Here is a 26187-nt window from a genome sequence, read left to right on the forward strand (position 1 = left end):
TCTAATATCCCTGAGCCCCTCAGATTGACTACATGACCCCCCGGGTGTCTGGAGACCCCTCCTCCACATAACTGGTGCGACTCCCAGCAACCCTTCAAGTCCAGCAGATTGACTGCCCCCCTGCCCAGACTCTCCCTGTGAAGCCTAATGATTCCCCTGAAGAACCCCAGCTTTCTCCCCTGGGCCTACACCTCTGGGGTACTCTCCACCTGACCCCGGACAGTGGGCGCAGCTGTGGCAGCTCAAAGCCACCCCGACAGGGCCCTACAGACCCCCAGAATACGTGGTCCCTACCGCAGTCCCAGGGGCCTGGGTGGGGCATGGGCTCTGGGCAGCGCGCATTCCAAGCCCGGGCTCGGAAGCTCTCGGTGGGCCAGAAGGCCTGGAGTGGATGAAGAGCCATAAGATCTGGATTTGCTTGCTACTGCTCTGGTCTGTTGTCAGTGACCAGCACTCATTTTCATAGTGGGAAACTGAGCTCTTCTCATGCCTACTTGTTGTAGTGATTGGGGGAAGCGGAGACCCTGGGCAGGAGATGGCCTTTCTCCATCTCCCCCGCTACCCGTATGTTGTCCTGTCCTTCCGGCCAGGCTGTCCATCCCACATCCCTGAGTAGGGGAGCTTGACACCCTGAGTGCACCCTTCCACCTCCCCACTGATGCTGGAGGCCTGGGACTGAAAAGCCTAATTGATGGTGACTTCCACAGCACCAATGACACTGGAGACAAAGGCTAGTTTCCATGGGCCACTTGAGGTCTCAAAGATCAGACTCCTCTTCTTTGTTTATGCCATAGCCCCTGCTTGGTGCGTCCCCTAACTATAGTGGCCTAAGGGCCCCAAACCCTGTGTTCCCCTGGCTCTGTGCAGACCTGGGCATGAGGGCACAATAAAGATTTGCAGGTGAGCCAGCCTGTGTCTAGTTTCTAGAGTGAGAGTCGTTTCCAGAGAGGTGGGGGTTTCTGCATGATGTTGTGCTCCTGCCCGAGATCCGCTCCGTGCTTTGCTTCCTGCCGTACTTCCCAACTTTGCTCAAAGTCGCCGGACTCCGAGCTAGTGGAGGGACCGCCGGACAGACAGAGGACCGAGTGGGGAATCAGCCAAGGACCCACACAGGCAGAGTCAACACGGGACCCCAAGGGAGGGGATAGATGGGCATGGGCCCCAGACCTCTCATCCCCCCTCATCCTGATTCCTCTCCTCTTCAGGATGGAGCGGGCCGCAGGGGAACAAGGGAGGGACCTGCGGGGACAGCCTGGGCCCTGGCAGCTTCTACTGGGCCTGCTGCTGAGTGGTGAGAGGGCCTGGTGAAGGCCTGAGGGTTGCGGGATGTGATGGTGGGTCCTGGGGTAGCTGGCTCTGGGGCTATGGGGTGGGAGTGCAGCAGAACCAGCTGACCCCCTGTTCCCAGTGCCGGCCACCGCCCTGGCCCAGGCCCCGGCCCCGGATGTTCCAGGCTGTTCGCGGGGAAGCTGCTACCCCGCCACAGGGGACCTGCTGGTGGGCCGTGCTGACAGACTGACCGCCTCATCCACCTGTGGCTTGCATGGGCCCCAGCCCTACTGCATCGTCAGTCACCTGCAGGTGTGATTGGAGTTGAGGTGGGGGGCTGGCTCAGGGTGGTGCCCACTGGCTGAGGTACTAACGCTGATCCTGACCCTGACCCGACCCAGGACGAGAAGAAATGCTTCCTGTGTGACTCCCGGCGCCCCTTCTCTGCTAGAGACAACCCAAACAGCCATCGCATCCAGAATGTAGTTACCAGCTTTGCACCACAGCGCCGGGCAGCCTGGTGGCAGTCAGAGAATGGTGAGGCTGTGGGTGAGGTATGGGTGAGCAGGGCTGTCCACCAAGTAGCCTCAAGTCCCTGACCTCCGACTCCTGCCCCAGGTGTCCCCGTGGTCACCATCCAGCTGGACTTGGAGGCTGAGTTCCATTTCACGCACCTCATTATGACCTTCAAGGTGCCCGCGTGTCTGGGAGCCTGCTTGAAGCACCCTGCTTGGCTCCCCATTGCCCCTGAACAGAGTCCCAGCTCTTCAGCCCAGCCTCCCTGTGCTCATATGCTGTGCCCTGGCTGGATGGGAGGCTCTTTCACCTCCCACACCTTCTGTTGCCTGCCCCCTCCAGGCCTTTGTACACGCTGCCTCAATCCCAGGCTGGGTCAGGTGCTGCCTCCCTGGGCCCCGTGACCGCTGAGTCTCCCCACTAGAGGTGGCTTCCCTTCCTGATCCTTGCTTGGCTTCCCCTGGTCACCTCCACCTGTCTGTGAGCTGCTTGAGGGCAGGCCCCAGCTGGGCAGGGCTCTTGATGGGCCTGGGCTGGACTTGGGTCCTAGTGCCCGCTGATCAGCCATGCTCCCCACCCAGACGTTTCGCCCTGCTGCCATGCTGGTGGAGCGCTCAGCAGACTTTGGACGCACCTGGCACGTGTACAGATATTTCTCCTATGACTGTGGGGCTGACTTCCCAGGAGTCCCACTGGCTCCCCCACGGCACTGGGATGACGTAGTCTGTGAGTCTCGCTATTCAGAGATTGAGCCATCCACTGAAGGCGAGGTGAGGGCTGGGATCTGGGCTTGGGGCAGAAGGGGGGCACGACGGGCATGAGGCAGGTCCAGTGTCTCTAATGACTCTATGCCCTTTCAGGTCATCTATCGTGTGCTGGACCCTGCAATCCCTATTCCAGACCCCTATAGCCCATGGATCCAGAGTGAGTGTTCCATTCTTTGAGGCTGGCGCAGTCCCAGCCTCCGGCTGGTGATGACTATCTGGGGCCTCAGTAGCTATTCTGGGTGCTTCCTAGGGCAGGTGCCAAGTCCAATTTAGCTCATATAGCTGTAGACAGGAGGTCTCCCAAGGTGACCTTGGCAGCTTCAGCTCCTGGGTGGGCATGGGGCAGCAAGAGCCTGCCTGGACAGCTGGCCCCCAACCCCTTTCCCCCACTTAGACCTGCTAAAGATCACCAATCTACGGGTGAACCTGACACGGCTACACACGCTCGGGGACAACCTGCTTGACCCACGGCGGGAGATCCGCGAGAAGTACTATTATGCCCTGTATGAGCTGGTTGTGCGTGGCAACTGCTTCTGCTATGGACACGCCTCACAGTGTGCACCCGCCCCAGGGGCACCAGCCCATGCTGAGGGCATGGTGAGGGTCTTCAACTGGCTGGAGTAGGGCTGGGGGCAGGGGCAGGCATGGCTGGACAGTGCTGACCACTTGCCTACCCACCCTGCTAGGTTCATGGGGCCTGCATCTGCAAACACAACACTCGTGGCTTCAACTGTGAGCGGTGTCAGGACTTCTATCATGATCTGCCCTGGCATCCGGCTGAGGACGGCCACAGTCACGCCTGCAGGAGTAAGTGAGACCCTGGCCCTCATAGCCCCAGGACTCTGTGGCCTGGCTGTGCCCTGGGCAGAACCTAGAGCTGGTTGATTAAGCCCCTAACACCTAGGCTGTGCCTGAAGGGTATCCTGGTCTTGATGCCCCTGGGGACTCCCTCAACCCTCTGCCACAGTCTGCTCTGGTTAGGGGCCCAGTATGATGCTGAAGCCTTAAAGTCCCTGAACCCCCACCCACAAATTCTGGCCTGTGGCAGGGACCTAAGGTGGCACTGGGGGCCCCTAAGCCCCTTACTCTCAGGACATGGTCCCTCAAGTGGCCTTTGCCCTGCTCTTCCCTCCCCTCTCCCAAGAGTGTGAGTGCCATGGGCATACCTACAGCTGCCACTTCGACATGGCCATATACCTGGCATCTGGCAACGTGAGTGGAGGTGTGTGTGATGGGTGTCAGCACAACACAGCTGGGCGCCAGTGTGAGCTCTGCCGACCCTTCTTCTACCGTGACCCAACCAAGGACCTGCGAGACCCAGCCGTGTGTCGCTGTAAGGCTGGAATTGGACATGGGAGAGGGAAGGCTGATCCTGGGGTATGAGCTGAAGTGCCAGACTGCTGTGCAGGTTGCAGGGATTTGGGGTGGGGGGATGGAGGGTGGAGCCAGACTGGGAATCTAGGGTGGGGGCTTGAGAGATGACTGGTGCTGGGCTAGTTGGCATAAGGGTAACCCTGCACTTCTTTGTGCTCTCAGCCTGTGACTGTGACCCCATGGGTTCCCAAGACGGTGGTCGCTGTGATCCCCATGATGATCCTGCACTGGGGCTGGTCTCGGGCCAGTGTCGCTGCAAAGAAAATGTGGTGGGCTCTCGCTGCCAGCAGTGCCGTGATGGCTTCTTTGGGCTCAGTGCCAGTGACCCTCTAGGCTGCCAGCGTATGTGCTTCCTGTCCTAACTCCTGTGCTGACCTTAACCCTTGACCTCTTACTCTGGACCCAACTGGACACGAGCACTGCCCCAGCTCCCCAAAGTGCTGATGGGTCTCCTTCTCCACAGAATGTCAGTGTGATACACGGGGCACAGTGCCAGGGGGCACCCCTTGTGACCGCAACAGTGGAGCCTGTTTCTGCAAGCGTTTAGTGACTGGACGTGGCTGCAACCGCTGCCTGGTGCGACTGGAGGGGCTGGAGTTCTGCACTTCTCCTCAGAGGATAGGGATGGGAGTGGTGTCCCTGCCCCACTGGGTGGGCGCTGAGGGCTTTGGGTCCGATCCTGGTTGAGAGGCCTCAGGTCTGGGAGGCCAAGCGTGGGAGCCAGTGGTCGGGGGGCCAGGCTTTCCCCAAGGGGTGGTAGAGGCTGAGAGCCATCATTAGATTCCCTGTTGGGCAGAGAGGGGGGTCTATTTCTGGCCCTCAGCAACCTCTTCTCCCCCAGCCTGGCCACTGGGGCCTGAGCCACGACCTACTTGGCTGCCGTCCGTGTGACTGTGATGTCGGTGGTGCCCTGGATCCCCAGTGAGTACTGTATAAGGGGCCCTGGGAGGGGTGGGAAAAGATCCTGGGCAGGAAAGGGGATCCTTCTTGAGTAACCATGTGTTCCCCAGGTGCAACGAGGCCACAGGTCAGTGCCACTGCCGCCAGAACATGGTGGGGCGACGCTGTGAGCAGGTGCAGCCTGGTTACTTCCGGCCCTTCCTTGACCACCTAACTTGGGAGGCTGAGGAAGCTCGGGGGCAGGTAGGGGGGCACTGTTGAAGGACAGGGCATGGGTGATATTATGGCTGGAGAGGCAGGGTTATGGGTGGTGCCTGGTGTAGGGAGGGTGTCTGCCTCGGGCAGGGCCTCAACTAGAGAGCTGGGGTTTGGGGACAGGCTGTGGCAAAAGAGGCAGTGCCTTGCCTGAGCCCACACCCCCAGCCTCATTGCTTCCCAGGTATCTGATGTGGTGGCACGCCTGGTGACCCCTGGGGGGATTCCATCTTGGACTGGCCCAGGCTTTGTTAGGCTGCGGGAAGGCCAGGCACTGGAGTTCCTGGTGGCCTCTGTACCAAGAGCCATGGACTATGACCTGCTACTGCGCTTGGAGCCCCAGGTCAGAACTTGTGACACCTAACCCAGAGCTGACCCTCTGGATGTGGGAGCATCTCATCCATCACCCCATTCCCCTAGGTACCTGAGCAATGGGCAGAGATGGAACTGACTGTGCAGCGCCCAGGGCCTGTATCTGCCCACAGCCCATGTGGGCACATGCTGCCCAAGGATGACCACATCCCAGGGACCCTGCGACCAGGCACCAGGTGAGGACACTAATGGTAGCACCTACAACTGTGGGGGGTTGTGGGTCAGCCCTAAGCTCCCTGCAGGGCACTTGGAAGACCCCCCTGCTCATTCATCTGTTCCTTCCTTCAAGTGCCTCCTCCTCCTGCGTACTGTTTGCCAGCTGCTGCTGGGCGTGGCACTGGTCAGAGGAAGGAAGTAGACAGAACAAGACCTGCTCCTTCAGGGGTCTAAGTTCCAGAGGCCAAGGCAGGAAATAAGGGGAGCCCATTGATTGTCAGGATAGGTAGTGACCTTGGGGGGAAGGGAGGGTGTCAGAGTACTCTGAGTGGGGATGTAACTGGTCTGACTAAGGCTTAATTATATTTTGGGTAGTATTTGTTTCATGTATCTTTTTTCATCACTTTTTTCTTAACTTTTTATCATGTAAAAATAAAAATACATAGAAACACAGAATAGCATAATGAAGCTGGCTGTACCCATTATAGACATTTTGCCAACTGTGACTTATGTTTAGCAAAGATTCCCCTAGTTTCTGAGAGGAGAATAGACCTAAAGGGCCAAGGTGGAAGCTGGGAGATCTGCTGGCAGCTATTGAGTTAGCTAAGTGACAGTGGGCTGGACACAGGTGTAGCAGTTGAGGTGGCGAGAAAAGGAAGTTTCCAGAGGGTTCCAGTGGCAGAGCTGATGGCTTAGGAAAGGGAGAAAAAGTGGAAAGGTGACTCTAGGGTTTGGGGCTTGGGCATCTGGATGGCATGTGTTCTTCGCTGAGATGGAGACATAGGAAGGAGCAGTTCTGAGATGCTTAGACATGGGGGACAAGGCCAGTGGGTGGTTGGACTTCTGTGTCTGGAATTACTGGAGGGCTCAGGTTGGAGATGTAAATTTGGGACTTGTCCCTAAAGAGGTGGCTCTAGATTAAATGACCAGAGAAAGGAAGGAGGGGCAGAACCAAGCTTTGGGGTACTCTAGTGTTAGAACCCAGTAGAGAGGGAGTAGCTGGGGGATGGGGAGAAATCAGGAGTCTGCACAAGGTCCCAGAAGCCAAGAGAAGAGCGTCTCAGGAAGGAAGGCGCACTGACCTCACTGCATGCTGCTGGATGCTGGAGCAGATAAGAATAGAGGAGTGGCCACTGGGTTTGGCTAAATGGAGGTCACTGGTGACCTTGGGACAGGCTGACTCTATGGCATGCTGGAGGGGGCAAAAGCTCCCCTGGAGTGGGAGGCTAGACAGTGGAGGCAGTGACTACAGTTAAATTTTAGGGGTTTGTTGGTCAGGAGAGCAAAGACAAAGCAGCAGCCAGGGAGAGACTCAAATCTTGAGCAAAGATTTTTTTCAGGGGGGATAAAATAACCCTAGCATGGGTTTGCAGGCTGATGGGAATGACCTGGGGTGAGGGGAGGTGATGCAGTCTTGGTGAAGAGGAGCCGTGACTGGAGGCTGGAGGTCGAGGTTGGAGGAAGCGTAAAAAGGGCATTGAGGGAAAATTGGCAAGCATTTGTGCCAGGGAAATGCTCTGGGGTTGCAAGGCTGTATGGAGTGTTCTCAGCAAGACTGTCTGCACAGGTGATGATCCCAGTGAAGGCACATTTATGGGAATCTTCTGTAGAGATTCTCCGTCAGGCTGTCCAGCTGTTTTTGGCCTGGCCCAGCCCTAGTATCTTTCTTGGCCAATGATTTGGTTGCTGTGTGTGGGGTGGGGAGGCCCAAGATGATTGATACGGGAAGCCTGGGTGACCCCATACCTGTCCTCACCTACCTCAGGTACATGGTGTTTCCCAGACCTGTCTGCCTTGAGCCTGGCATCTCCTACAAGCTGCATCTCAAGCTGGTGCGAACAGGAGGAGGTGCCCAGCCTGAGGCCCCCTATTCTGGACCCAGCCTACTCATTGACTCGGTGAATAGTTCCCTCTTCCCACACCAACCAAGATGGCAGGGCCTGTGGGATGGGTCCTGTAGTGGTGACTGTATAGAAGGGGTCTGTGACAGAAGAGGCAGGTCTGTGGCAGTGCTAAGCTTAGTGTCCTGGCAGTTCCAACATGGTCCTGGGTCTGAACTTTATTCTTCCTTGCTCATCTCTTAAGCTGGTGCTGCTGCCCCGTGTCCTGGTGCTGGAGATGTTTAGTGGGGGTGATGCGGCTTCTCTGGAGCGCCGTGCCACCTTTGAACACTACCGCTGCCACGAGGAGGGTCTGGTGCCCAGCAAGACCCTTCCCTCTGAGGCCTGCGCCCCGCTCCTCATCAGCCTGTCCACACTGGTCTACAACGGAGCCCTGCGTGAGTGCCTGTGGTTTGGCTGGTGGGGTGGAGGTGTGTGGGCTCAGCTTGACCTGCCCTGTCCCCTCTCCCCACAGCCTGTCAGTGTGACCCCCAGGGCTCACTGAGCTCTGAGTGCAACCCCCATGGTGGTCAGTGCCTGTGCAAACCTGCAGTGGTTGGGCGTCGCTGTGACCTCTGTGCCCCTGGCTACTATGGCTTTGGCCCCACAGGCTGTCAAGGTATCACCTGCCCCTTTGTCTCTCCTGTTCTTCTCTCCACACACCGCCCCCACCTCTGCCCCGCTGCCACTACTGTTCTCCCTCCTTCCTCTGGCTCTGCTTCTTCCTTTTTCCAGCTCTGCTTTGGACCCCATACTCTCAGCCCTGGTCACTTGCAGTTCTCTTCCATTCCCTGACCTTCTACCGTGACCTCACCCAAACTCCCCTCAAACCCTCTCCCTGGCTTAGCCTCTGCCTTGCCCCCAGCCTGCCAGTGCAGCCCTGAGGGGGCACTCAGCGGCCTGTGTGAAGCAACCAATGGGCAATGCCCCTGCCAAACTGGTGCATTTGGGCTTCGCTGCGACCGCTGCCAGCGTGGCCAGTGGGGATTCCCTAACTGCCGGCCGTGTGTCTGCAACGGGCATGCAGACGAATGTGACCCCCACACAGGCGCTTGCCTGGGATGCCGTGACCACACAGGGGGTGAGCACTGTGAAAGGTGAGCCTGAAGCAGCTATGAGTGAGCTGGTGGGTGGGCAGGCTGCTCAGGGATGACACAGCTCTTCCTCCTTCTCCCTGCAGGTGCATTGCTGGCTTCCACGGGGACCCACGGCTGCCATATGGGGGCCAGTGCCGGCCCTGTCCCTGCCCTGAAGGCCCCGGGAGCCGGCGGCACTTTGCTACTTCTTGCCATCGGGATGGGTACTCCCAGCAGATCCTGTGCCACTGCAGGGCAGGCTACACAGGTGAGTGGGTAAGGTGCAGGCGTGGGATCAGGGTGGGGCAGCTGGGCTGAGCACTCACGCCTTCCCCCGACCGTGGGCAGGGCTGCGGTGCGAAGCTTGTGCCCCTGGGCACTTTGGGGACCCATCAAGGCCAGGCGGCCAGTGCCAACCATGCGAATGCAGTGGTAACATTGACCCCACGGACCCTGATGCCTGTGACTCCCACTCGGGGCAATGCCTGCGCTGCTTACACCACACAGAGGGGCCGCACTGTGCCCACTGCAAGCCTGGCTTCCATGGGCAGGCTGCCCGACAGAGCTGTCACCGTGAGTGTGGGTATGGAGGGGGTGGCTGAGGTGGGGCTCCCTGCTCCAGCTCTCCTTAACCAGTGTGCTCATCTTGGCTGGCATAGGCTGCACCTGCAACCTGCTGGGCACAGATCCCCAGCAGTGCCCATCCACTGACCGGTGCAACTGTGACCCAAGCAGTGGGCAGTGCCCATGCCTCCCCAATGTCCAGGGCCCTAGCTGTGACCGCTGTGCCCCCAACTTCTGGAACCTTACCAGTGGCCATGGCTGCCAGCCCTGTGCCTGCCACCCAAGCCGAGCCAGAGGCCCCACCTGCAATGAGGTATGGGACCTTCCTGTGGATCCCTGGGGAGATGGGGCCAGCTGCCTGCCTCACGTCTTGAGGGTTCAGCCTCTGACTGACCTCTGCCCTGTTCCCACTCTAGTTCACAGGACAGTGCCACTGCCATGCTGGCTTCGGTGGGCGAACCTGTTCTGAGTGCCAGGAGCTCCACTGGGGAGACCCTGGGTTGCAGTGCCGCGGTAAGGGGGCTCGTGGGGCCAGGGTGGATGGGGGACTTCCAAGGATGCCCCACTGGCGCCCTAACTCTGTGGTCTTCCCTTTTCCTGCAGCCTGTGATTGTGACCCTCGTGGGATAGACACACCTCAGTGTCACCGTTCCACAGGTCACTGCAGCTGCCGCCTGGGCATGTCTGGCGTGCGCTGTGACCAGTGTGCCCGTGGCTTCTCGGGCGTCTTTCCTGCCTGCCACCCCTGCCACGCATGCTTCGGGGACTGGGACCGTGTGGTACAGGACCTGGCTGCTCGTACACGGCGCCTGGAGCAGTGGGCGCAGGAGCTGCAGCAGACGGGTGTGCTGGGTGCCTTTGAGAGCAGCTTCTGGCACATGCAGGAGAAGCTGGGCACTGTGCAGGGGATCGTCGGTGCCCGTAACGCCTCAGCTGCCTCCACTGCACAGCTCGTGGAGGCCACAGAGGAGTTGCGGTGCGGACGGGCCTGAGGATACATGGTGGGATGGGGCCGAGGCCCGATGCATTAGGGCTGAAGTCTCTATAAATAATATCTCCTCATCACCCCATGCAGGCGTGAAATTGGGGAGGCCACTGAGCACCTGACCCAGCTGGAAGCAGAGCTCACAGATGTGCAGGACAAGAATTTCAATGCCAACCATGCACTAAGCAGTCTAGAGCGAGACGGGCTTGCACTTAATCTCACACTGCGGCAGCTTGACCAGCATCTGGACCTGCTCAAGCATTCAAACTTCCTGGGTGAGTTGTTGGTCAACTAGGCGGGTGGATCAGGGTTGATCTTCAGCTGACTGCCTGCCTCTGCCCGACTTAGGTGCCTATGACAGCATCCGCCATGCCCACAGCCTGTCTGCAGAGGCAGAACGTCGTGCCAACATGTCAGCCCTGACAGTGCCCAGCCCTGTGAGCAACTCAGCAGCCACACGGCACCGGACAGAGGTGCTGATGGGTGCCCGAAAGAAGGACTTCAACCGCAAGCACATGGCCAACCAGCAGGCACTGGGCGAGCTCTCTGCCCGTACCCATGCCCTGAGCCTGACAGGCATAAATGAACTGGTGAGGCACAAGTGTCGGGTGGGACATATGGGTGTGGCTGTTCCTTCCCCCAGACCCTGACTTGTTCTGTGCCTGGCAGGTGTGTGGGTCCCCGGGAGATGCACCCTGTGCTACGAGCCCTTGCGGGGGTGCTGGCTGTCGGGACGAGGATGGGCAGCCCCGTTGTGGGGGCCTCAGCTGCAGTGGGGCAGCAGCCATGGCGGATCTGGCGCTGGGTCGGGCCCGCCACACACAGGCAGAACTGCAGCGGGCATTGGCAGAAGGTGGTGGCATCCTCAGCCAGGTAGCTGAGACCCGTCGGCAGGCAGGCGAGGCACAGCAGCGGGCCCAGGCAGCCCTGGACAAGGCTAATGCTTCCAGGGGACAGGTGGAACAGGCCAACCAGGAACTGCGGGAACTTATCCAGAGTGTGAAGGACTTCCTCAGCCGTGAGCCTCCCTTGTGGCCCAGGCCATGTGGTGTTTCCCCCATGTCTGTGTTCATACTTGGGTCAGGGCCTGCACTGTACCTGTGTTTGTGACCACAGATGGTCAAGGGCTCAGGGTGTCTGGACCCTGAGCCCGTGCCCATATGTAGTCCCCAAGTCCACGACCCTGCATCTATGTCCCATGTATAGTCCCTGTCATTGTGGTTACATCCTTATGCCTATTAGCAAATCCATACCCCATGTGTGGTCCCTGAGTCCATACCCCAAGACTGTGTCCCCATGCCCGTGCTGGGGAATCTGTGTCCTTAAGCCCTTGCCTGTGTCCCCATAGAGGAGGGGGCTGATCCTGACAGCATTGAGATGGTGGCCACACGGGTGCTAGAGCTCTCCATCCCAGCGTCACCTGAGCAGATCCGGCACTTGGCGGGCGAGATTGCAGAGCGGGTCCGGAGCCTGGCAGATGTGGACACGATCCTGGCGCGTACTGTGGGAGACGTGCATCGGGCAGAGCAGCTACTGAAGGATGCACAGCGGGCACGGTCTGACCCCAACCTTGGACCCCATCCTTGACACCTAGTTCTGATACTTGCAAGTCCTGATTCCCTCTCTTCTCCAGGAGCCGGGCTGAGGGTGAGAAACAGAAGGCAGAGACAGTACAGGCAGCGCTGGAGGAGGCCCAGCGGGCACAGGGTGCTGCTCAGGGTGCCATCCAGGGGGCAGTGGTTGACACACAGGACACAGAGCAGACCCTGCACCAGGTGTGGTCTCCCTGGGACATCAGTGGGGCAAGGTTGTGAGCATGCTGCATAAACCTGTTTAACCCTAGGCCCACCCGTGGCAGGTTCAGGAGAGGATGGCAGGTACAGAGAAGGCATTGAGCTCTGCAGGTGAGCGGGCTCAGCAATTGGATGGTCTCCTGGAGGCTCTGAAATTGAAGCGAGCAGGGAATAGCCTGGCAGCCTCTAGCGCTGAAGAAACAGCTGGCAGTGCCCAGGGTCGTGCCCGGGAAGCTGAACAGGTGGGTTGAGGCAGAGCCAGTTGGAAGGGGTGGGGGTAGAGGCTGGGCCTCCACTGGGCCACTACCCTGCCCCGGACCTCTATATCTGCAGCTGCTGAAGGGCCCACTAGGTGACCAGTACCAGACAGTGAGGGCCCTGGCTGAGCGCAAGGCCCAGGGTGTGCTGGCTGCACAGGCACGGGCAGAACAACTGCGGGATGAGGCTCGCGGCTTGTTGCAGGCTGCTCAGGACAAGCTGCAGCGGCTGCAAGGTGAGGATGGGACGCCAGAGATGTGGGACTCTGGGAGAAGGACCCTTCATCTGAGACCTGTCTCTCCTAGAGCTGGAAGGCACTTACGAGGAGAACGAGCGGGCGCTGGAGGGCAAAGCGGCTCAGCTGGACGGGCTGGAGGCCAGGATGCGCAGTGTGCTTCAAGCCATCAACTTGCAGGTCCAGATCTACAACACCTGCCAGTGACCCCTACCCGAGGCCTACCCCAGTCCCCAGCCTCGCCCCGCACTTATTACTGCCTGTGCATGGAAAAGTCCCCAGCCTGGCAAGGCCCCCAATAAACCAGTGTGAATCCCCGCTGTGTGACCGACTCTGATTTGGGGAGGGCGGAGTCTCTGGGCGGAACCTAGAAGCTGCGACCAGCAGGGCCCCACCGAGGCCAAGGCACCGGAGCCCCGCCTCCTCCGTTCGGCCCGCCCCGGAGCTGCTCCCGCCGGAAGTGCGTCACCAGCTCTGCGTTCAGGCACCCGCGGCCGTAACTGGAAGTGGAAACAAAACAAGCAGCTGAGGCCGTGGTGGCGGCGGCGCCGGGACGGGGGAGGGGCGCGCCGGAACCGGAACCGACCTGACGCCGGAACCGGAATCGAGAGCGGGTTGCCAGGGCCCGAAGAGGGCTGGCTGCAGCGGCCTAGCTCGGTGAGTGGGGCTGGCCGCTGCTCGCCTGTCTCGCCGGAGCAGGGAGGCCGAGACGCGGGCCTAGGGCGACCTGTTCAAGGTCACGGGCCGTACCAGTCTCCGCCCCTCGAGCCCTGCGGCGTGCCGGGCCCACTGATGCAGGCGGGGCCGTTACACTAAAGCCTGTGGCCGGCCTGCCGTCTCGAAGAGGGCTGGCGGCGAGCGAGGGCGGCTTCCTGGAGGAGGTGGTGGCGGGCCCAGGGTTCGGAGGCTGGAGCTGGGTCGCAGCCCGGCCGGGGCGCTGGTCTGTGGTCAGTAACCCCACGCGGCCGTATTAGGCCACCTTGGGGCTCTAGGCAGCCCCGTTCCTTCCTCAACGTCCCAGGAGGAGAGGGTAGGGACGCGACCTTCAGCTGGGGCCTGGGAGCAAAGAGGTAGCAGATGTCCACCCCTCGATTCTGGACCTGTCGTCACTGAAGATCTAGCCCACCAGTCCCACATCTGACCCGTAGAAGAATCCCCCCGTCCCCCGCCAAACCTCCGCTCCCTACTCCCACACACTCACACTCTGGGGAACACAGACTAGTCACTATCTGTCCTACTACTGTCTCAGGCCATGCTTGAGCCTGCCAGGGATCCTGGATCCATGGTTCGTTCATCCCCACCCTTATCTCAATTTTGAGACCTTTATTTTGGATGGAGAAACAGCCCAGAATCCACTGGTGGGTCTGTGGGAAACTGGCTAAGAGCTGATGAGGGGGTGGACATGGGAAGGAAGGAGATAATGCCTGTTTCAGTCTCAGACTGCATGCCCACCCTGAGGCAGAGATGCTGCTGAAAGGGAAATGTGACATCTGAATACCCTTTTCACCTTAGCTTTTGCAGGCCCCTCTTTGCATAGGAGAGCAGCTGGAGAGGGGAATCTCTCCAGATGTAAGAAAACAAAAACAAAAACCAAGCAGTGCACAGAAGCAGGTTCAGAGGAGGGTGGGAACTGGCAGGTGGCAGGTGGGGCTCCTTAACCTCAAGATGATGCCTGGGCAGTGGTGGCACCTGGGCTGGGCCTGTTTTCAGCCACAGAGCCTGGTCCTCCTGCTGTTTAATTGTCTGTCTCCTCCTTTCTTGCCTTCCTCCTACTTCTCGGGTGGTGACTAAGCAGCCAGTGAGAGTGAAGGAAAAGTGAGCACCCTGCTCAGTGTGCCAGCCCTGTGGGCTGGAGCTATGGCTCCTCTCCAGATTGGAGGAGCCTGGTCCCAGGCCATGGCTGCCTTGACCTGACACCTTCTCAGTGAGGCTTCTCTCTTTGTGGGTCTGTATGGCAGGCATCTAGGAGGCTCAGCCAGAAGTGGTTGCTTCTACTTGCATTATTTATTCCGCCTTAGGAATAGTCTGAGAGTATCTAGGGCTACATCAGGTAGTAGAGAGATATTTCTCCATAGGCTTAGAAGTGTCCCAGGTTGCTGAGCCCTGGGTGTAACCAAGGAGCAAATTTTGGGCCTTGGTAGTGATCACTTGTCCCCTTCTCGTTAGGCTGTCAGTTCCTTGCTGGAGAATTTGTCCACAAAGAGTTGCCAAGATAGCTGGGCCAGGAAGAAAGCGCCGTAGCCCTGACCCAGACACCGTTGCCGACCCCGGGGCACTCTGGCTGTCACCCAAGCGGCTCAAGATGTCTGGCGGGGCCAGCACCACAGGCCCAAGGAGAGGGCCCCCAGGACTGGAGGAGGCCACCAGTAAGAAGAAGCAGAAGGATCCAGCAAACCAGGAGAACAAGGATGGAGATCCTAGGAGAGGTGGTAGTGGCATTCCCAGAGTGCTTGTGGCCTTCCTCTCCTCCCTTCCTGTTGAGCATACAGATTGGGGATTGGGAGATGACTTTTTTGCTGTTCCTTCCATCCTGGTCTGATGCTGAGAGAAGGACCAATGGCAGGCTGGGTAGAGCCTCAGTTTTGAAGTTGGGGTACTTGGCTGAAGTCCTAAAGATGGTGTTTGGTGGGATGTTATAGTCTTGGAGACTGCCTGTCCATCATCCTTTCCCTGTTCTTTCCTTTGTTGTCAGGGTCAGCATTCACTCGGGAGGAGCCGACCAAAGACGGTGAGTAATGAATAAGCCTTTTGGATGATAGAGTGCTAGGGGAGAGGAGGGGGCACTGGGGATATAGTCCTTATCTAGAGCAGTTGCATTAGGGCTGGGTGTCTGGTACCTGCTTACTCCCATCAAAATTTCATGGAGACTTTCACAATATTTTTGACACTCCCTCTGTAGAGTTGTTGCTTGATTGGAGGCAGAGTGCTGATGAGGTGTTTGTCAAGCTGCGTGTGGGAGCCGGTCCCCTGCGGCTGGAGGAGGTAGATGCTGCCTTCACAGACACAGACTGTGTGGTGCGGCTTCCAGGTATGTCCATCTGCTTTGAGCCCAGCAGTATACTTGAATCCTTTGATATTCCCTACCTCAGCTCACTCCTCCCACTCTGTTGCCAGGTGGTCGGCAGTGGGGTGGTGTTTTCTATGCTGAGATAGAAAGTTCTTGCACCAAAGTGCAGGCTCGCAAAGGTGGCCTCCTGCAGCTGTCACTGCCCAAGAAGGTGCCTCTGCTCACGTGGCCCTCTCTCCTGGTAAGTTTCAGAGCAGAGTAGGGTAGGGATACTCAGTGTAGTTAACAGGGCCTGACTGCTGTATCTTTGGCAGAAGAAACCTCTTGGGACCCAGGAGTTGGTGCCAGGGCTGCGGTGCCAGGAGAATGGGCAGGAGCCGTCTCCTGTTGCCCTGGAGCCAGGCCCTGAGCCCCGCCGGGCTAAGCAGGAGGCCCGGAACCAGAAGCGGGCCCAGGGCCGTGGTGAGGTAGGCGCAGGGGCTGGCCCTGGGGCCCAAGCAGGGCCCAGTGCCAAGAGGGCTGTGCATCTCCACAGAGGGCCGGAGGGGGAAGGGTCCAGAGATGGCCCTGGACCCCGGGGTGATGCCCCCCAATTCCTGGCTGAGCCGGCCACCCAGGTGAGAGTGGGGTGCCTGCTTGGGAGTTGGGAGGTGAGGGGGAAGGGTGTGGACTGCAGTGGGGGGCCGCCTGCCAGACCCAGGGCTGATCCTGCCCACAATCTCGCCATGAACAGGCTGAGGCTGAGGAACAGCTCCGCGTACCACCACTGAACCCCCAGACCTGCCTCCTGGGCTCAGAGGAGAATCTAGCACTTTTGACAGGAAAGAAGGCAGTAGCCCCCAGGAATGACCCAGTGTCCCCAGTCATGGCCCGGAGCAGAGACTCTGAGAAAGATGATCGTTCCAAAGAGGAGATGGCAGTGGCAGCAGATGCTGCAGCCTTGGTGGATGGTAAAGGTGGGGCTGGGGGTGGGCAGGCAGAGCTCTAGTTTGGGTTGCAAGGTTGGTGGGTGGCTAGGAAGTAGAGTAGGAACAGGCTGGAACCTGTCCTGGGTGGTGCTGAGATGTGGTCTCAACATAGAGCCCAAGTCCATGGTGAACCTGGCATTTGTCAAGAATGACTCGTATGAGAAGGGGCCGGACTCAGTGGTGGTGCACGTGTACGTGAAGGAAATCTGCAGGGACACATCTCGAGTGCTTTTCCGCGAGCAGGACTTCACGCTTATCTTCCAGACCAGGTGGGTGGGTGGGCGGGCAGACACATAGGGCAGACAGTGTGCTTCAGGCAGGACAGTGCGTCTCATGTTCTTTCTCCTGCCTCTTCTGCTCTCTGCCCCTGCTCTGCCTCTACAGGGACGGAAACTTCCTGAGACCGCACCCGGGCTGTGGGCCCCACACCATCTTCCGTTGGCAGGTGAAGCTCAGGTGGGTGGTGCCCGGCCCCGCCACTGTGCAAGTCCCACCCTGGGCTCCATCCCCCTGACCCATCTAGCCCTGCATCCCCTCCACCTAATTTTCTGAGTTTAGCCTCTTCCTGCAGGAACCTGATCGAGCCAGAGCAGTGCACCTTCTGCTTCACGGCCTCTCGCATCGACATCTGCCTCCGCAAGCGGCAGAGTCAGCGCTGGGGGGGTCTGGAGGCCCCAGCTGCACGAGGTCTGCACACGAGCTCCCTTCATTGCCCAGTCCTCATGACCCAGACCCCCACCCCGTGCCACATGCTGCTAACCACCAGCCCCACCATTCCCCCTTTTTAAGGTGCAGTGGGTGGTGCAAAGGTAGCCGTGCCGACAGGTCCAACCCCTCTGGATTCAACCCCACCGGGAGGTACCCCCCACCCCCTGACAGGCCAGGAGGAAGCCCGGGCTGTGGAGAAGGAGAAACCCAAGGCTCGATCTGAGGACACAGGCCTAGATGGTGTGGCAGCCCGCACCCCCATGGAGCATGTAGCCCCAAAGCCAGAGCCACACCTGGCATCGGTGAGAATCCTTGGTGGGGAGGGCCAAGGATGAAGGCTGGAGAGCCCAGGGCTACTCTCTCATGCCCCTCTTGCTCCCACAGCCCAAGCCCACATGTATGGTGCCTCCAATGCCCCACAGCCCGGTGAGTGGAGACAGCGTGGAGGAAGAGGAGGAGGAAGAGAAGAAGGTGTGTCTGCCGGGCTTCACTGGCCTTGTCAATCTAGGCAACACCTGTTTCATGAACAGCGTCATCCAGTCTCTGTCCAATACTCGGGAGCTGCGGGACTTCTTCCACGGTGAGAACGGGGGCTTAGAGCCCCGGGGATGGGGGATATCTTCCCCTGCTCACACCTCTCCTTGGTTGCTGTCCCTAGACCGCTCCTTTGAGGCCGAGATCAACTACAACAACCCACTGGGGACTGGTGGGCGTCTGGCCATCGGCTTTGCTGTGCTGCTCCGGGCGCTGTGGAAGGGAACCCACCATGCCTTCCAGCCCTCCAAGTTGAAGGTGATCTGTGGCCACTCCTACCTTGGCTGGAGAGGGTGGGAAGGGCTAGCCAGCTGGGTGCATTGTAGGTGCTGGGGCTCCATGCTCACATCTTGCCGCTGCTTCCAGGCCATTGTGGCGAGCAAGGCCAGCCAGTTCACAGGCTATGCACAGCACGATGCCCAGGAGTTCATGGCTTTCCTGCTGGATGGGCTGCACGAGGACTTGAACCGTATTCAGAATAAGCCCTACACGGAGACCGTGGACTCAGATGGGCGACCTGATGAGGTCAGAGTTGGGGGCGGAGGTGGGCATGTCTCATGCACGTCCCCGTCCCCAGGTCTCCTCGGTTCTCACCACTCTGCTCCTCAGGTGGTAGCTGAGGAAGCCTGGCAGCGGCACAAGATGAGGAATGACTCTTTCATCGTGGACCTATTTCAGGGACAGTACAAGTCGAAGCTGGTGTGCCCCGTGTGCGCAAAGGTGTGACGGATTCTCCTAGAAAGACACCCCCGGCTTGTCCTAGCTAGCCTGGTCAGAATGGGGTCAGAGGCATGTGCATCTTTAGGTGTTGCAGGGCAAGATTTGGGCAAAGAAGGTGAGGGGGAGGCCTTAGGCCCTGTGTGGGCTGCAGAGGTCAGGCTTGGTAGGCTTCCTGACTGAGGTAAAAGTGATGTTTGGGTGATGTAAGGTGGGGTGGGGATGGGTAAGATTGGAAAGGCACAAGGTGTGCAAATGAGAGGCAGATGATTAAAGCGGCTTGGCTGAGGAAGGCCTCAACTACCAGAAACAGGGATTGTTCTCTCCTAATGGTTCTCCTCGTCCATCTAGTGTTGTCAAGCCTGAGAATTTGCTGGTTGGCTGTGAGACCCTGAGAGCCCTCCAAGGGCGTGGATTGGGCTCTTGGGGCACAAGCATCCTGCCCCCCACTCCCTCTGTGGCCACCCAGTGGAAACTGTACATTTGCAGGTCTCCATCACTTTTGACCCGTTCCTGTACCTGCCGGTGCCCTTGCCACAGAAGCAAAAGGTTCTCCCCATCTTCTATTTTGCCCGGGAGCCCCACAGCAAGCCTGTCAAGGTGAGAAGTAAGCCCGTATTGCTGGGCTTTCGCAGAGACCCTGGCCTACCTCCCACCATGGACTCTGTACTCTTGTCACCACAGTTTCTGGTGAGCATCAGCAAGGAGAACTCCAGTGCAAGTGAAGTGTTGGACTCCCTGTCTCAGAGTGTCCACGTGAAGCCTGAGAACCTGCGTCTGGCTGAGGTGTGTCTGTCTTTCCAAGGCTCTTACGCGCATGGACACATGTCTGTGTTTGCAGCGCGCAGATACGTGTGTACGATCATTAGCATCTGTATGTGTACACACAAACGTGCATGTGACTGCACAAAGACAGGTGGGGTGCTATTGGTTGAGACATGGTTGAAACCAGGCATTTGGGCTATGTAACTGAGGTGTTCTCAGTTCCCAGCCATCATCTGGATTTATTCCCCCTTTTGTTGTTGGCCCCCAGCTGCTCTTCCTTCTTCAGACAAGGAGCTTGAGCTGCAGGACTAGCCATCCACCAGCTATAGACGTTCTCCATCCATTCTGCTTCTCCCTCCTGTTTTCCCAGATCTGTGTGCCGGTTTTCCCCAAAGGTTCCTAGCCTGCTGCCTGGTAGTGTCCTTTACCTCGGGGGTAGAGGTAGGGAGATGCCTCCTTGAATGCGGCCCCTTCATAGTAACCACGGTGCAGTCTCAACAGGGCCCACTGGTTGACAGCCGGGTAGAGGCCCTTGGTGTGGAGAGCTGGTATGGTTGATACCTGCCCCAGTCTTGGTCTTTTCATGCTCTGTGAGGCACCAGGCTCCTTGTTCCATTGGGCACTGAGGCTGGGGCCAGCAGAGGCATATACTTCTTTTGGGCCACAATCCCCAACCCTGCCCCCATTTGACCCAAGATCAAGGTCATATCTTCATCTTGTGCTTTGTGGCAGGGCCAGGGAAAGGGCTTGTCCTCACATAGGATCTGTGTGTTCTCTGTCCTCAGGTGATTAAGAATCGCTTCCACCGTGTGTTTTTGCCCTCCCACTCACTGGACACTGTGTCACCTTCCGACACACTCCTCTGCTTCGAGCTCCTATCCCCAGAGTTGGCTAAGGAGCGGGTGGTGGTGCTAGAGGTGCAGCAGGTGAGTGGGGGCCAACCTGATGGCACAGGGCCCTGATGGGGGAGGGGGGCGTTCCTGCCTGCCCTGGCCTCACTGAGGCAAACGACCCACCCTAGCGCCCCCAGGTGCCCAGCGTCCCCATCTCCAAGTGTGCAGCCTGCCAGCGGAAGCAGCAGTCAGAGGATGAGAAGCTGAAGCGCTGTACCCGTTGCTACCGCGTGGGCTACTGCAACCAGTGAGGACTCCCGTGGTCTCCCCCCGTCCCTCCTCTCCACCTTCCACTTGCTGCCCTACCTCTTCTCCACATAAAGGCACATATATTTTAAGCCCTCTACCTGCCACCCCACTCTACCAGACCCTGGGGGAGGCAGGGCTGGCATACCCAGTTCCTTGGTCTAGCCCTAGCGTAGAGGTGTGGCTAAGGCCCTAGTCTTACCTCCTCCTTCTCTCCAGGCTCTGTCAGAAAACCCACTGGCCTGACCATAAGGGCCTCTGCCGCCCTGAGAACATTGGCTACCCCTTCCTGGTCAGTGTACCTGCCTCACGCCTCACTTATGCCCGTCTTGCTCAGCTGCTAGAGGGATATGCCCGGTAAGTGCCCAGTGGTTGGATTAAGGTGGGGTAGGTGGGGCGTGGGGGTGGAGTGCAGAGGTGCCGGACACGTTGGTCTGGATTCTTACTTGCTTTTGCTGCCTGTTACCAGGTACTCTGTGAGTGTGTTCCAGCCACCCTTCCAGCCTGGCCGCATGGCCTTGGAGTCCCAGGGCCCTGGCTGCAACACACTGCTGTCCACTAGCTCCCTGGAGGCTGGGGACAATGACAGGGACCCTGTTCAGCCACCGGAGCTCCAGATGGTGACCCCTGTGGCTGAGGGGGACACAGGGGTCCCCCGGGCCTGGGCATCCCCTGATCGGGGCCCTGTGCCCAGCACCAGTGGAGTTTCTTCTGAGATGCTGGCCAGTGGGCCCATTGAAGTTGGCTCCTTGCCTGCTGGTGAGAGGGTGTCCCGGCCTGAAGGTAAAAGTCTGGTGAAAGGCTCTGGAGCTGGGGTAGGGGAGGTTGGAGGAAGCTTGTTTAGGCTCTGGTAGACAGGAAAGCTCTGATTATCATGTTCTTTCACAGCTGCTGTGCCCGGGTACCAACACCCAAGTGAAGCCATGAATTCCCACACACCCCAGTTCTTTATCTATAGAATTGATGCATCCAACCGAGAGCAGCGGCTAGAGGACAAAGGTGTCTGAGGCCGTGGGAGGGACCCCTGGCGTGGGTTGGGCTGGCTGCTCTCCACAGCTGCATGATTCCCTTCCCTGCCCGTTTCCAGGAGACACCCCACTAGAGCTGGGTGATGACTGCAGCCTGGCTCTAGTCTGGCGGAACAATGAGCGCCTGCAGGAGTTTGTGTTGGTAGCCTCCAAGGAGCTGGAATGTGCTGAGGATCCAGGCTCTGCTGGTGAGGCTGCCCGTGCTGGCCACTTCACTCTGGACCAGTGTCTGAACCTCTTTACGCGGCCTGAGGTGCTGGCACCTGAGGAGGCTTGGTGAGGACAGGGCAGCAGGCAGGTAGTGGGGAAGAGTGGAGTGGAGGTCTGTCGGTCTTGACTCCGCCTCTGTCTCCTGTCAGGTACTGCCCGCAGTGCAAACAACACCGCGAGGCCTCCAAGCAGCTGTTGTTGTGGCGCCTGCCGAATGTGCTCATCGTGCAGCTCAAGCGCTTCTCCTTTCGCAGTTTCATCTGGCGTGACAAGATCAATGACTTGGTGGAGTTCCCTGTTCGGTGAGCAGTGGGCTCTCGTGACTGTAGTCAGGGCATGGGGGCCAAGGTCGGCATCCAGGGCACCTATTGACTGTCTCACCTCTCTCTGGCTGGTACCACAGGAACCTGGACCTGAGCAAGTTCTGTATCGGTCAGAAAGAGGAGCAGCTGCCCAGCTATGACCTGTATGCTGTCATCAACCACTATGGAGGCATGATCGGTGGCCACTACACTGCCTGTGCACGCCTGCCCAATGATCGCAGCAGCCAGCGCAGCGACGTGGGTGAGGGCACACACAGCCAGCAGGATAGATGGTAGGGGTGTTGGTGCAGGGTATGTTCACACTCTTCCCACCTTGCCATAGGCTGGCGCTTGTTTGATGACAGCACGGTGACAACGGTAGACGAGAGCCAGGTCGTGACGCGTTATGCCTATGTACTCTTCTACCGCCGGCGGAACTCTCCTGTGGAGAGGCCCCCCCGGGCAGGTCACTCTGAACACCACCCAGACCTAGGCCCTGCAGCTGAGTCTGCTGCCAGCCAGGTGAGGCACGGGGAGGCTGCTCAGGCTAGTGGGGCCCAACTCACAGATGGGTGGGGGTAGGGCACAGCTTCCTCTTCTACAGTCCTAGGCCCCTGGAACCTTCGGATTTTTAAGAGTCACAGACAGGGTTCCCTTACATCAAAGCCTTAGCCAGAGCGATTCCCAGGCCGCAGGGACACTTACAGAGGTACACACACAGCAACGCGCTGCCATTGGTGTGTGCATAGGCTACGGGCCAAGTAGCTGCTCCAAATTTCACTGGGTATAGTGGTGTGAACAGACTGTACCTGACACCTCCCAACTTTCCCTCTGCACACTCCCCACATGCTAGCCCACAGACCCTCACTTGTGATCGTCCCTGTGTTCTGATGTGCACTCAGGACAGGGCCTATCCAGCAGGCCATAGCCAATGTGGCCATCACCCTCTCTGAGGTGAGCTTTTGTCCCCACTGTGCCTTCAGGATCTTCTGTCTCTCTTACTGACATGGGATGCCATAGGCCTGGTTGGTGGGCACATCCGAAACTCTTTTCTGGACTTGTCTCCTTGCTGTCCTCTCCTCCCTTGAGCCCGCCTTGCTGTCCTCTCCTCCCTTGAGCCCGCTATCAGGATCTGGATGTAGGTGGGCGGGAGCCAGGAGATGACTCTGGGGTTGGCAGCTCTGTCCTCCATGAGCCAGTCTCCTCTGTGGGAAGCCTGGGCTAAAAAACTGACCAGCTAACCCTCACCCCCACCCCCACCCAACCCCTGTGGGGAAGTTGCATGTCGATAGGGGAGCTTCTTGAGGCCAAAATGCCATCAAGATTCTCCCACTGTGGTGCTCTCCATCTAGACAACCCTGCGAATGGCCCACTTGGCTCCTGCCTGTCCACCACTCTGCCACTTGACCTGGGATGTACGGGGTTAGCACCGGTTACGTTGGGCGGGACTGTCATGGCCAGGGGTCTTGGGGACACTGGGTCCCCCTACCCCCTCACCCCCGCCCTGGGTGCTGATGGCCGTTTCCGCACGCCGTAGGCTTCCCGGATTTGGCAGGAGCTGGAGGCCGAGGAGGAGCCGGTACCCGAGGGGCCTGCGCCCCTGGGTTCCTGGGGGCCCCAGGACTGGGTGGGCCCCCCGCCACGTGGCCCTACCACACCAGACGAGGGCTGTCTCCGATACTTTGTTCTGGGCACCGTGGCAGCTTTGATGGCCCTCGTGCTCAACGTGTTCTATCCTCTGGTATCCCAGAGTCCCTGGAGATGAGCTCGCCTGCAGGCAGCTGCTGTGAGCTGGCCTACCTACCTGCCCACCAGGCCATGCCTGCCTCTGTGGTGGGGACCAACTCTGGGCTTGGGCCTCAGTGTGTGCATCTGAGGGGAGAGGGTGGGGACTGTGGCTCCTGCAGGGGCAGAGCATCTTAGGGTGGGTATCCCGTCCAGCTGTCTGTCCGTTTGTCCTGCTGCTCCTACCCTTGGCCTGGGGCTTAGCCCTGCCCAAGCAGCTTCCTGTATTTAAAGTGTTAATAAAGTGAGACTGTTCAGGCTGATCTCGTCTCTCTGTCTCAATGCCGCTGCTGTCTGCGCCTGCCTTGGGGCCCTCCCTTGGGTGCCAGGGCTCCAAGCCAGCACCCCCGGGATGCCAGGCGGCATACTGGGCAGCCCCCAACCCCTGTCCTCATATTCTGTTGCAGGGACTAGGCCCTGGCCAGGCCCCTGACGTGGCCCCCACGCGGACAGCCCCTGAACGCTTCGCCCCCCCTGTGGACCGCCCAGCCCCCACCTACAGCAACATGGAGGAGGTCGATTAGCAGGTCCCTGGCTGGTGGGGGGACTGGGTTTGGGGGATCCCCCACAGAGGGCCAGCTCTTTGACGCTTCTCCTTCTCTAACCTAGAGGACACTGGCTTCGTCAATGGGGAGTTGGGGGGGGGATGATTTGAGGGTGGAAACCTCACTCGTTGGGACCTCTTGTCAACTTGACCCCCCCAGCCAGTGGGCCTTGGCTTCTCTAGCCATGCCCAGTGCTGTGTGATTTGATTCTCAGTTGTACCTTCAATTCTTTCTGACTCGCATTATAAACATTATAATTTTATTCTAAAAATTGTAATTTTTTTTTTGCATTTTGGAAGTGATTGCTGCTGTTTAAATATATTTTAAAAATAAATGACAAATAAGCAGACTTAGTCACTGTAATACATCAGGTGCTGTGACTACCTCCCCTTCCCAACATCTGGGGTGTGTGTGTGTGGTGTGTGTGTGTGTGTGTGTGTGTGTGTGTGTGTGTGTGTGTGTGTGTGTGTGTGTGTGTGTGTGTGTGTGTGTGTGTGTGTGTCAGTGTGTGTGTGTGTCAGTGTCGTGAAGCCCCCACTGCCATCAGCTCTTTGGGGCCTGACCCCTGCCCTTTGATCCCACTGGTTCTGGGTCCCACGTGGAGGCACCTATGGTTGGTAACATTGCTGGTACCTCACACCCTAGGAGTGGAGTGTACCCCATGAAGCTCCAGAAGCTGACAGCATGGGGTAAAAGGTGCAGGCATTGGAGCAGCCTGGGGCTGACAACCAGACAGTAGGTCAGGAAGGACTTCTTGGGGAACAGGAAGTACTTGGAGGTGGAGAGAAGTCTCTTTTCTCTTTTTCTATTCTCAGGTCTTTCTTTGCTGTAGTTTGAAAACCACCTGGATCCCTTGGGAGAACAGAGCAGGAAAAAAACTGCTGTGGGAAAAGAGACCCTCCTCCAAAAGGACAGGCAGAGAGGACCAGAGCTAATCTTAGCTGGCTTCCTGTGGGAGGGAGGGTGTGGGGTCCTGCCAGGCCATTTCTTCCCTTGATTCCCTAAAACTTTGGCTTCTGGCAGCTGCCCCAGGCTGTTTACCCACAGTGGGTTTGCAGGCTTGTCCCAGCAGGCTTGCCTTGTGTACACATACCGCAAGGTCAAGTCTTGTGAAGAGCCTCCGTGCCTCTCTTCGTGGATAATGCTGCCTCCTATTCTCTTCAACTGTTTGGGGTTAGGATTGGGCATCTCCAGCTGGGGGGAGATGGGGAGCAAAGGCACTCCTGAGGCAGGTGTTCAGGTAAGCCAGAAAGAGTGTAAGGCAGGCAGGGGTGGGGCAGGATTCTGGCAGGTCCATCCTGCCCCCAAGCCTGAGGGGTCAGTATTACAAAAAGCTCAGCATGTGGGCCCTGCTAGGACTCCTTGGCTGGAGTTAGGGAGTTAGGGGTGGTGGAGAGCAGAAGGAGCTCCTGGAGAAAGCTAGCCTTGTGACCAGCATTGGTTTCTTCTATTGGGACAACAGCACAAGGGCCACGTGGGGTTGCTGGCCATGGAGAGGGGCCTGGACTGCTGGCTGTGAGGCCCTGCAGTAATGGTGGAATTGCCAAGCTGGGTGTTGGTGCTGGCACACTGCTGGAGGGGCTGCTAGGCATGGGCTGCAACAGGATTGTGCTGGGCCTTCACTGTGTGCAGCCCCAAGTGTCTGGCCACTGGTGATCTGCATGTGCTGAATGCACTACTCAAGGGGCTCTGTCCACCTCTGACCATAGCCCTGCTGCTGCTGAGCCTGCCACATTACCCTTCTGGGGCATTTGCACAAGGCTGCCATGGCCCTCAGCACTGTGGCCACTGCTGCTTCTGTGCATCAGCCTGTGCCACAGGGACTTGTCCGTAGGTCTGGCTACTGGACCCTGCCTCTTCCCATGCCACAGCTGGGCCTTGCTGGCTGCTCCCTGGCTTTTCTCCTCGTTCATTGTTTTCTTGATTTTCCTTGAAGTAGTGCCAGAGGCTTATGCGAGCAAGCCAGTCCCCTGGGCATGCACCCATCCAACTTGATGGTTCTGCTCTGTGCAAGTCAAAGGGCTCCAGAGGACTGGCTAGCCTGCCACTACTTGTGGCATTCTTGGTAGGGGCAACTGC

At 58.6% G+C, this 26187-nt stretch overlaps 2 protein-coding genes across 17 annotated transcripts; both read left to right on the forward strand.

Annotated features, from left to right (window-relative positions):
- The first annotated feature begins 1024 nt into the window (after positions 1–1024).
- Positions 1025–12717, forward strand: LAMB2 (laminin subunit beta 2). The gene is made up of 33 exons (XM_030867064.2): positions 1025–1113; positions 1206–1291; positions 1409–1581; positions 1671–1806; positions 1888–1961; positions 2367–2555; positions 2646–2709; positions 2947–3149; positions 3239–3359; positions 3697–3885; positions 4089–4268; positions 4390–4502; positions 4768–4847; positions 4937–5069; positions 5266–5424; positions 5502–5629; positions 7375–7507; positions 7695–7887; positions 7965–8108; positions 8355–8586; positions 8670–8833; positions 8914–9138; positions 9225–9442; positions 9546–9642; positions 9733–10105; positions 10205–10389; positions 10463–10704; positions 10784–11132; positions 11463–11670; positions 11748–11889; positions 11973–12149; positions 12241–12400; positions 12471–12717. Exons 2-33 carry the CDS (start codon positions 1207–1209, stop codon positions 12605–12607), a joined length of 5406 nt encoding a protein of 1801 aa, XP_030722924.2. The 5' UTR covers positions 1025–1113; position 1206; the 3' UTR covers positions 12608–12717.
- Positions 12718–12870: 153 nt separating this feature from the next.
- USP19 (ubiquitin specific peptidase 19) lies at positions 12871–24471 on the forward strand. Of its 16 annotated transcripts, none has more exons than XM_060309014.1 (27): positions 12871–13057; positions 14567–14829; positions 15093–15128; positions 15300–15428; positions 15515–15648; positions 15725–16024; positions 16141–16363; positions 16488–16644; positions 16760–16831; positions 16947–17062; positions 17165–17385; positions 17468–17663; positions 17742–17875; positions 17984–18142; positions 18227–18337; positions 18824–18934; positions 19019–19120; positions 19885–20025; positions 20121–20239; positions 20458–20595; positions 20708–21021; positions 21127–21237; positions 21326–21542; positions 21626–21778; positions 21880–22040; positions 22122–22300; positions 23971–24471. In XM_060309014.1, exons 2-27 carry the CDS (start codon positions 14703–14705, stop codon positions 24085–24087), a joined length of 3978 nt encoding a protein of 1325 aa, XP_060164997.1. In that variant the 5' UTR covers positions 12871–13057; positions 14567–14702; the 3' UTR covers positions 24088–24471. The 16 variants fall into 16 exon arrangements, with proteins under 16 accessions (XP_060164997.1, XP_060164992.1, XP_060164990.1 ...); XM_060309009.1 differs by lacking the exon at positions 23971–24471 and adding an exon at positions 23316–23957 and having other exon boundaries at positions 15722–16024; positions 17171–17385; XM_060309007.1 differs by lacking the exon at positions 23971–24471 and adding an exon at positions 23316–23957.
- Positions 24472–26187: the final 1716 nt, after the last annotated feature.

Source organism: Globicephala melas, chromosome 11, assembly GCF_963455315.2.
Source record: "Globicephala melas chromosome 11, mGloMel1.2, whole genome shotgun sequence".
Lineage (NCBI taxonomy): Eukaryota > Metazoa > Chordata > Mammalia > Artiodactyla > Delphinidae > Globicephala > Globicephala melas.